The sequence below is a fragment of the Trichechus manatus genome, unplaced genomic scaffold (assembly GCF_000243295.1).
Source record: "Trichechus manatus latirostris isolate Lorelei unplaced genomic scaffold, TriManLat1.0 scaffold00057, whole genome shotgun sequence".
Taxonomy (NCBI): domain Eukaryota; kingdom Metazoa; phylum Chordata; class Mammalia; order Sirenia; family Trichechidae; genus Trichechus; species Trichechus manatus.
In genome coordinates, this window is record NW_004443993.1 from 9,233,655 (window position 1) to 9,243,889 (window position 10,235).

At 59.7% G+C, this 10,235-nt stretch overlaps 1 protein-coding gene across 2 annotated transcripts; it reads right to left on the reverse strand.

Moving 5' to 3' along the window:
* Nucleotides 1–3,637: 3,637 nt before the first annotated feature.
* LOC101354007 (neurturin) lies at nucleotides 3,638–7,238 on the reverse strand. 2 transcript variants are annotated; one of them, XM_004378423.1, is made up of 2 exons: nucleotides 7,070–7,238; nucleotides 3,638–4,062 (listed from the first exon to the last, which is right to left on the reverse strand). In XM_004378423.1, the coding sequence occupies exons 1-2, from the start codon at nucleotides 7,236–7,238 to the stop codon at nucleotides 3,638–3,640; spliced, it is 594 nt and encodes a 197-aa protein (XP_004378480.1). The 2 variants fall into 2 exon arrangements, 1 of the variants encoding a protein (XP_004378480.1); XR_002824446.1 differs by lacking the exon at nucleotides 3,638–4,062 and adding an exon at nucleotides 6,215–6,321 and having other exon boundaries at nucleotides 7,070–7,084.
* Between the last annotated feature and the right edge of the window lie 2,997 nt (nucleotides 7,239–10,235).

The following is a 10,235-nucleotide window of genomic DNA, read 5'->3' on the forward strand; positions in this document are numbered from 1 at the left end:
CTCACCTGCTGGGACTTCACTTGCAGGAGCTCACCTGCTGGGACCTCACTTACTGGGACGTCACCTGCTGGGAAGCTCACCTGCCTGGACCTCACTGGCGGGAGCTCACCTTTCAGGAGGAACCTAAGCTACTGGAGATCTCACCTGCCAGGGCTTCACCCGCCAGGAAGAACCTCAGTTCCTGCGGACCTCACCTGCTGGGACTTCACCTACCGGGGCCTCACCTGCCGGGGCCTCACCTGCCGGGACCTCACCTGCCGAGACCTCACCTGCCGGGGCCTCACCTGCCGGGACCTCATCTACCGGGACCTCACCTACCGGGACCTCACATGCCGGGCTTCACCTGCCGGGCTTCACCTGCCGGGGCCTCACCTCCCGGGGCCTCACCTGCCGGGACCTCACCTGCCGGGGCCTCACCTGCCGGGGCCTCACCTGTGGGGACCTCACCTGCCGCGACCTCACCTGCTGGGGACCGCACCCACCCAGGCACTCGCCCTCCGGGAACCAGCTCCCTGGGAAGGGGGAGTGGTGCTCCCAGCAGCGACGGTTCTAGTTGGTGTTCCCGTGATTGTCACTGCTGTGCTCACTGCCTGCGTGATCTGAGGTCGCAACATCGTCACCCCTCTCCAGCTGGGGATGCTGTGAGGAACAGTGCTGTGCCTCCTTTTTCTAGAGCGTGCTCCCACCCAGGGCCAGTCTGCCCCCAGGGGACGTGGGCCATGTCTGTAGTTTGGTTGTCACAGCAGGAGGCAGGGTGTTACAGGCACTTAGTGGGTGGAGGCCAGGGATGCTGCTCAACACCCTACAGCGCCCAGGACGGCCCCACCCCAGAGGAGGATCCGGCCCCAAAGGCTTGGAGGTGGAAGAACCGGAGTGAGACCGTCTATAGCCCTCAGTGTCAGGGGCTGGCAGGTGTTCAAAGCCCCACGGGGGCCTCTCCTCCAGCAGGTACCCGGGGGTGGTCTGGCAGGCTGCACATTCTGTCCAGAGCCTGGGGCAAAGGTGGCTGGATGTGGCTGACTGGGGGTTGGGGGCAGGATAGAGGAGGACAGGTATCCCCCTGCCAAGAGGGCGTGCGGGCCTGTGACCCTATGTGTGATGGGGGTTTGTGTGTTAGTGAGTGTATGCATGGCTGTGAGGGGCTGCTGTAACTGTGTGTGTGCATGAGAGTGTAGGGTTGTGTGTGGGGCTCTGTAGCCTGAAAAGTGTGTGATCCTGTGTGTGTGTCAGCAAGAGTTTTTGTATGGCTGTGTGGATCTTCTAGGGCTGTGTGTATGTGTGTGAGGGATGGTCAGCATGAGGGTGTGCGGGGCTGTGGGAGGCTGCTGTGATACTAAGTGTGTGATGGGGTGTGGGGCTTCTCTAAGTGTATTCTGTGTGTGTGTCAGCTAGAAGCGAGTAGGGTGGTGGGGAACCTGGGTATGACATTGTGTGTGACTGATACTGTTATTGTGAATGTTTAACTGTGTGACCGTGGGTGTGACTGTGTGTGCGCTGTGACTACACACGGCTCCCAGTGTGTCTCCGTGTATGTCTGCATGTCGTTGTCCCACCCAGTGTGAGGTCGCACGAGCATCTCTCCGAGTGTGCAGCAGTGAGGCTGCCGGCTCTGTGTGCGCGGCTGTGACGTAGTTGTGTGACTGTGCGTGACTTTCTGAATGGAGGTGTGTTGTTAGGGTGGGTGCAGTTGTGACGCTCAGTGTACGTCTGGGTCTGAGGGTGAGGCTGTGTGTGTGTGGCTGATGTGGGACCCTGTGTGAGGGCACCACTCTGAGCGTGTGACCTGTGTGAGTGGTGAGTGTGTAAGCTTGTGGGCTGTGGTCTGTGTGTGATCCCATTGTCTCTTGGGTTCATGTGGGTGTGGTAGTCTCTGAGCACCGTGTGTGTGTGTGTGTGTGTGTGTGTGTGTGTGTGTGTGTGTGTCTAAGTGTGTGGTGTGCGTTGCTGAGACCCCCACCCCCACCCCAGGGTCTGCGGGGGCAGTTCTGTTCACGTTGCAAATGTCTGATGGCTGGGCCCGCACCCTGTGGTTGGGATTTGGATCTGGGTGGGAGACAACAGGGAGGCCGAGGTCCTAGGAGGCCCGGGCAGCGTGCACACACTCACAGACACAGAGGCAGCTGAAGCTTCAGGGGACCCCAGACTCAGGTGGACACCAGCTTCCCCGCTGTGTGTCCTGGACTCAGCAACTTGAGTCTGGAGGCCTCCCCAGCCACCTAGAGATCCATCCTGATGGGGAAACTGAGGCTCTGAGCGGGCATCACCTTGCTCACACAGCATTTGGAGACTCTGGCCTCTCTGCAGGGACAGGACCAAAGAGTGGAGGAATTCACCACCCCAAACCTCACAGTCAAAAGACCGTGGGGGCGGACACGGACCTCAGCCAGCCTTGCCCGGGAACTGCCTTCCAAGCAGACCACCCACGTGCTAAGCCATGCCGCCAAACCGTGCATTTCGAACTCCCTGGAAGTCCTGCTTGTCAGCTGCCCTTGACTGTTTCCAGCTGCAGCCAGAGTCCTGGGGGGCAGGAAGCCTGGCTGGGTGATCCTCCCTGGGGTCAGTTTCTGATCTGTACCCTTCAGTTTTGGAATGAGGACAAGTCTGGGAGGGTGGTGCTGGGCTCAGATGAGTGGGAAGAAGAGGGGGCCTGGTTGGCAGGGTGGACAGAACCACGGAGAAGGGGAAGGGACTATACCTCAGGGAACCGGGAGCTGGGTGTGCGCCCTCCAAAGACCCCAGTCTGGGGAAATGAGCAGGAAGAGAATTGCACCCCCCTGAGGCCTCCAGGCCCCCCTCTCCACCGTCTTACAGGACCCTTCCCCCTCAGACCGTGGGACCCACCAGAACCCAACATCCCGCCAAGCATCAAGGTGACACCATCAGCAAATCTAAACGTGGCGTCCCATTTTTTCCATTCTCTGCAGGGGCTCGTCATAAATCCCCCCTCGGGGCCCGGCCAGGGCTTTTATAGGTCCAGGACCCAGGTCTCTGGGGACCCAGCTCTGCCCCAGCAGGCGCCGTCTTCAGCCGACTGTGCTGGCGCCTGCCCCAGAGCTCTACCCGCCAGGTGGTGGGCTGCCCGCTGGTATTTTTAGCTGGCGAAAGGAGATAGTGGCTCCGAGTTCACCCTGGTGGGGCCAGACTGTGGAGGCCCATCGGGCAAGGCAAGCCTGGGTCCACCTAGACCTCAGTCTCTTCACCAGCAGAATGGCTTCACCTCCCTGTACCAACTCCAATCCTCCCCTCTCCTCCTCAGAAGCCCACACTGTGAGGAGGGGCAGAGGAACTATCAGGGAGGTGGGAAGGAAGCTCTCTGCCAACACTGCCCCACTTTTCTTTTGTCCCCCTTTGTATCTTTCCTTCTCCTCCAAAGCAGATGGGATCCTCCCATAATCCCCTGCAGATGACACCCTATCACCCCTCCCTTTCCTCAGTGGAGACAACGCCTTGTTCACCGCCCTCACCCTCTCCTTTGGAGATGGGCACCCCGGGTGAGCGCAGAATCACAACCCTCGCTCCATTTTCGCACGCTTTATCTCGATGCAGTTATCGCGAGGTCAGTGCCGTGGCCTCGACAGCATGTTCTGCGCATGGTCAATCTGGCGCGGGGCCCGTCTCACCGGGCCCGTTGAGGTAGTCACACGCAGGCGCACTCGCGCGCCGACAGCTCGTGCACCGTGTGGTAGCGGCTGTGCGCGTCCAAGAAGGACACTTCGTCCTCGTAGGCCGTCGGGCGGCAGCAGGGCTGCGCGCGCACCCGCTCCCGCCGCACGCGCCGTTGCTGGCGGAGGCGCCGCAGCCCCAGGTCGTAGAAGCGCGCGGCCGCCTCGCAAGCGCCTGCGCAGTAGCGGAACAGCACCGTTTCGTCCGACGTGTATCCCAGGCCCAGCTCGCTCACGCGAACCTCGAGCTCGCGCAGCCCACACGGCCGCGTGCTCGAGCGCGCACGCGCGCGTCGCCGCCGAGGCCCGGTCCGACGGCGGGGACCTGGAAGCCGCCCCGCCCAGGGCGTCAGGTCGCGCAGCTCCACTGCGTCCGGGGCGCCCTGCAGCAGTGCTCGGTCTGCGAGAGTGGAGAGTAAGAGAAGAGGTACGGGGATCAGCTGGGGGTCTCCGACCCTCGCTGTCTCCCCTGCAGAAAAATACCTTTGCTGGGGCGCCTAAGGCGCTGGTACTCCCTCTCTGACCCGCTTCTCCCTTGTCCCTACATCCACTTTCTGCGCGGCCCTGGGGTGGGTCAGTGTTGGGGGTCAGATCCAGACCTCTGGCTAAAACCAGCCTCCTCTGCTGGGCTGATCATGCTCTCTCTGGGCGGTGTTGAGGGGTGCATATCAGCCTTCCACGCTGGGTCCCCATGGCTACTAACACTCCACTCGACTGTTCGCCCACGCTGGGCCACCGGAGCTATTTTCCATCCTGCCCTCCTCCCTACTTTGAGCTGGGCTGATGTGGGTCTTTTTAACTCATTCCGTCTGGGGCCCCCTGCTTCCTTCCCCGCCCCACCCCCGACACTCTCTGGACCCCACCTGTGTGCTAGGCTGCCCTGGGGTCGTCGCCCCCTTTTCGCTCAGCTGTACCCCCTCCTTTGCAGAGATGAAAGGGGGGCTCAGCAGGTGGTGGTAGTGACTCAAACCCCTGCCCCCACCTCTGTGCTGGGCTGCCCCCGGGCACTGGCACACCATCTCCAGGCAGTGCTGGGGGGCTGTTTCCCACACCCCCACCCCTCAACCTCTAGTGAACTGCCATAAGTTGCTGTCTTTCTCTGAGGCTCCCCACCCAAAATCCCCACAGCCCCTGGGGTGTTCATTCACCCCGCTGCAGCGGGCCTCAGTTTCCCCATCCAAAAGACCAAATCGGGGTGTTTGGGCCTCTCAGAATGCACAGAGCAACAACAGGTACTGAGGCAGGGGTCCCTGGCCGCGTGGGGTGGCAACAGCTCCTGTCAGGGCTACCCTGTGTTGTTGTTAGGTGCTGCTGAGTTGATTCCGACTCCTGGCGATCCCGTGTGACAGAGCAGAACTGCCCCCATAGGGTTTCCTAGGCTGTAATCTTTACAGAAGCAGATTGCCAGGTCTTTGTCCTCCAGAGCCGCTGCGTGGGTTCGAACCTCCAACCTTTTGGTTTGCAGCTGAATGCTTAACAGTTGTGCCACCAGGACCATGAATTATAAGTGCGGAAACAGATGGTTCAAGAGAACAAAGAATTGCCCAAGGCCACGCCACGAGCAGGTGGCTGAGCAAAAGGGCCCTGACCGCCCTCTTCCTGCTCCATCCAGAACCCAAGTTTGGCCCAAGGCCAGCCCCCCCTCTCCCACAGTCGCTAGTACCCTGAGTCTCTGGTTCCCAGGGCTGTGCAGCCTAAATTTATTTCCCAAGCAGCTGGCCCTGCTCCAATGCGCCACAGCCCCAGGAGAGTACAGGCAGTGGAATGACAGGCAGTGCTGATGGTGGACTTGCTGTCAGGGACTCCCAGCCACCAGGTAGGTGGCAGTCATGCCTCTGGTCAGGAGAGGAAGTCCTCACTGCAGCCCAGCCTGGCCCCAAGGCTGCTTCACCTGGTCGTCAAAGGTGGGAGCTTTCTGGGAGGCCCCGGGGGAGGGGCTGTCTGCTGCCCTGGGGGTGGGTGTTCCCACAGCAGAGCTGAGAAGCTACAGAGACCCAGGTTCTGAGCCTGGCTCTGCTCTGTGCAACTTCAGACAGGGGCTGGCCCTGCTTGGTGCCTCAGTTTCCCTGCCTGCTCAGTGAAGCTTGCACAGTTCCTGCAGTGGCTGGCGCTGAGAGGGTGGGAAGTGGGGGGCCACTGGGCAGTGTGTTCCCTGTTCTTTGAGCCCAGGGACAGGACTGGGGTGGAAGTCCATCCTGGGGGTAGCTGCCAGCCTAGCTCATTTCTGGTGCTCCCACCCCCGAGGTGTGTGTCTGGCGAGTTACTGGTGGGGTTGCCAGAGAGAATACAGATGCCCAGCTCCACGTGAGCTTCAGATAAACAATGAATACTTTTTTTAGTACAGTATATCTGTCCTTCCCTCTCCCTCCCCCCAAGAAGGGCTGACTGTATGCACAGGGTCTGAAATATAAAGGGATGAGATGCCCACCAGGCCTGAAATGCCACCATCACCATCAGCTTTGGGGATCAGGGGCCACTCCTCCCCTGCTGGGCCCAAGGACAGGATACAAGGCAGGCAGGCACCTGCCCATGGGCTGAGACCCTCTCCGGCTCCTGAAATTCCATCATTCTGTGCTTTGGCCCCGAGTCCTGGAACGCTGGCTTTTGGGGGCCCCTCCCAAGTCTCTGGGCCCCAGTGTCCTGGGAAGAACTTCACTGCCTGCAGAGGGGAGCGGGGGCGGAAGTGAAACCCGCGCCGGGGGCCACCCTTGTCCATTGTGAGGACAAGAAAGAGCGATTGTGTGGGCCGGCGGGGCGGATGTCCACGTGCACACAAGCTGCACGCGGCCCACACCTGAAGCCGCCCTGCACGCGTTCACGCCCCAGCCGTGCATGAGGGCGCACGCGTGGACACGGGGCAGGAGGCAGCGGAGAGTGGGGTGCTGGGTAGGGCCCCTGCCTGGGCCACGCCCCTCGGGTGGGCGTTCCCATCTGTGTCCTTACCCCAGTCTCTTTCTCGTCTCTGTCTCGCTCTGCCTCTACGTCTCTCTCTCTCTTTCTCTGAGTCTGTCTTCCTGTCTCTAGATCTCTCCCTGTCTCCACACCCCTTGGTCCCTGTCCACCCTGGTGGGTCACTAGGTCCAGCCTTCCCCTCCCTTCCCCCGCTGTGCTGCAGGGGCCACCCAGACCGACTGCCCGGAGCTAATCTCCATCTGGCCCCCTTGCCCCTCAAGTTCAGAGCCTAATTCCTTGTGACAGCTGAGCCAAGGGACCCCGGTTCCCAGCAGCCACCCCCACTCCCTGCCAGGCGGTTGGGGGGATTTGCTCTCTCCCATCCATCTAAAAATAGCCTCGATGACCCCACTCCACTGCCTAAAGTTCCACCACTGATCTTCTGTGCCCTCCAGTCGATGCTGACTCATAGCAACGCTATAGGATAGAATAGAACGGGAGGGGGAGGGGCTTACACTGGGCTAGGCGGGCGATCCGGGCGTCCAGGGTGCGAGGCGGCCGGCGAAGCGGGGTCAGAGCAGGTCCCAGGCGGTGGTTGAGGAACAGGCCATCTCGACACATCCAGACGGACAGCACGGAGCTGCAGAGTACCGAAGCCAAGGCTGCCGCCTTCCAGCGCTGCATCCTCGGCCTGCGGGCACGCGGGGGGGGGGCGGCAGCGGCGGTCAGCTACATGCCCCCTTGTCCATCTGTCCATCTACAAACGGGCATAGGGTTCTGGGCACTGGGAACAGAGCAGGACCCTTGACCCTGAACAACTTCTGCCTAATGATCTATAATAATGTAGAAATGATTCACCAAGCAACCACTGAACACGGTTGTGGAGAATGCAGCAGAGGACGTGTGGGTGCTGCGAGGGGGGTGACAGGGCAGCAGCTCCCCCATCTAGGGTCGCCGAATGCTTCCCTAAGGAGCTGACCATGGAGCCGAGACTTGAACAAAAGGTAGGAATTGGCCAGGCCGAGGAGAATGGCATCTCGGGAAGGGGAACAGCCAGTGCAAAGGCCCTGAGGCTGGAAGGAGCCTGGCATATCCCAGGAACAGCGAGGAGGTCGCTGCGAAAGGAGGTGAGGCCATTACCAGCAGGGGGCACTGTGGGACAAGGGTGCAGAGGGCTGGTGCTGGAGTTTCGTCTGAGAGGCAGGAATCTGACGCCTACAGATTGATGTCCTTAAGCGACTTCCTGCCCCTCTCTGAGCCTCAGTTTCCCCTCCAGATGTGTAAATTAATGCCCAGAAGTGGGCAGCGATGGACTAAAGCTGCCCCTGACATCATGTCCCACCTCCAGGCCTTTCCACCTGGAAGCCTCTCCTTGCCCCTCCCTCCTTCCTCCCCTTCCCTTTCAGTCTCAGCTTGGGCGGCGCCTCCTCAAAGAAGCCTTCCCAGATTCCCCAGACTGGCACAGAGGGGGGCCCCCACAATGCCCTGAGGTTCCCCCATCTGGGCCCCGACTTCCCCCTGCTGTGCCTGCCTGGCCGCGTCGCGCTCACTGCACACAGTAGTTGTCTAATAACCTATGCGCCCCCCAGCCCCCCACCCCCCACTCCAGCCCCGCCCCGCCCGAGCTGCGTTTACATTCCCCCGCCCGGCGGCCGCGGGGTGCCTGGCTGCCCGCCATGTAAACATTTACTCGGCACGCTGAAAGTCGGGCTGAACGCCGGCTCCCGCCGGTCAGCGCCCGGGCCAGCCGCGCCAGCCTCCGCGCCAAGAGCACCGCCCGCGGGGTTAGCGGACGCCCCCACGGGCGCAAGGGCGGCCGGGGCAGTGTTTGCATGTTATTTGCATGGCCCAGGCTGGAACCACTCCCAGCGCCGCCTCTCCCTCCCCCCACCCCATGGATACTCGGGCACAGCAGCCACATACCCAAACAGAAATGTGTGACATTTATTAAGCGCCTGCTGGGTACCAGGCCCGTTGTTGCTGAGCTCCCGAAGGAGGCACTTGTTATTGCTGTTGTCAAGTTGCCATTTGGTGGAGACTCACGGTGACCCCATGCGTGCAGAGTGGAACTGCTCCATAGTATTTTCAAGGCTGTGACCTTTCAGAAGCAGATCACCAGGCCTTTCTTCCTAGGCGCCTCTGGGTGTGTTGGAACCACCAACCTTTCGGCCTGTAGTCAACTGCTTAACCATTATCACCACCCAGGGATTCCTAGGGAGGCTCTAGTATCCTCTTTTTACAGCTGGGGAAATTGAAGCACAGAGAGGGTAAAGCCTTGTTCAAGGGCACCCAGCTACAAGAGGACCAGAGATTTGAACCCAGGTGCTTTGACCTTTCACACTCTAAGCGAGCCAGCTCCTTGCTTGGGAGCAAATGCTGTGGAGTAGCCCTCAGCGCTTACTCAGTCCTTGATACTGCCGTTTGGATTACTGTGGGTATGTCTGTAGGAATTGAGCTCCCAGATATGGGGGGAGGCTGCAAACAAACCCTGAGCCAGCCTTGGAGGGTCTGATAAAAGTCAACCTAGAGGGAAGGTTGACGCAAGCCCCCCACCCCCACCGGAGCCAGCTCAGCTGGTTCACTAGCACACAGTAGGTGCTCAACAGATATTTCTCGGATGGATGAATGGATGAATGAAAACCCTTTGTCGTCAAGTTGACTCATAAAGACCCTATAGGACAGAGTAGAACTGGCCCATAGGTTTCCAAGGCTGTGGAGGGTCCGCAGAAAAGAGGAACACCGTCAACAAGATAGACTGACACAGGGCTGCAACAATGGGCTCTAGTAACGATGGTGAGGATGGCGCAGGATTGGGCAGTGTTTCCTTCTTTTGTACACGGGGTCGCTATGAGTCAGAACCAACTCGATGGCACCTAACAACAACACAACAATCTCTACAGAGGAGCCCTGGTGGCACAATGGTTAAGTGTGCTCGGCTGCTAACTGGAAAGTCGGTGGTTTGAACCCACCAGCCGCTCGGTCCTCAGGAGAAAAATGTGGCAATCTGCTTCCGCGTAGATTACAGCCTTGTAAACCCTATGGGGCAGTTCTACTCTGTCCTATAGGGTCACTATGGAGTCAGAAACGACTTGATGGCAATGGGTTTGGTTTTTGACTGGTAATCTTTACAGAAGCAGAGTGCCACATTTTTCTTCCGCGGAGCAGCCGGTGGGTTTGAACTACTGACCTTTTGGTTAGCAGCCGAGCACTTTAACTACTGCACCATCAGGGCTCCTTATGGATGGATGGACAGACACAAAGAAGCAAGGCATCCAGTGACTCAGATCCCATATTGGAAGGTCCAAGGTTTTAAGCGTGGCTATAAGATGGCACCAACCCCTCTCAAGACACCCACCCGTTTATTAAGCACCGACTGTATACTAAGCCCTGAGATTTCAACTGTCATCTCTTTTCTTCGTCCTCCCAATCAATGTACCCGTCCATTCATTCATCTGACATATACTGAGTGCCTACTGTGTGCCGGGCCCTGAGAGGACAGTGTGGGGATCAAGACAGACCAGGTACATCTGGTGGGGGAAGACAGGCGGTATACAAAGAAGCAGGAACAAAATGATTTCAGGTGAAGTGTCACGGAGTCAGATGATGATGGGAGCCCATGCAAAGGCCCTGAGGCAGCACTGGACCTGCTGCCTTGGAGGATGGCAAGGAGGCCCGTGTGGC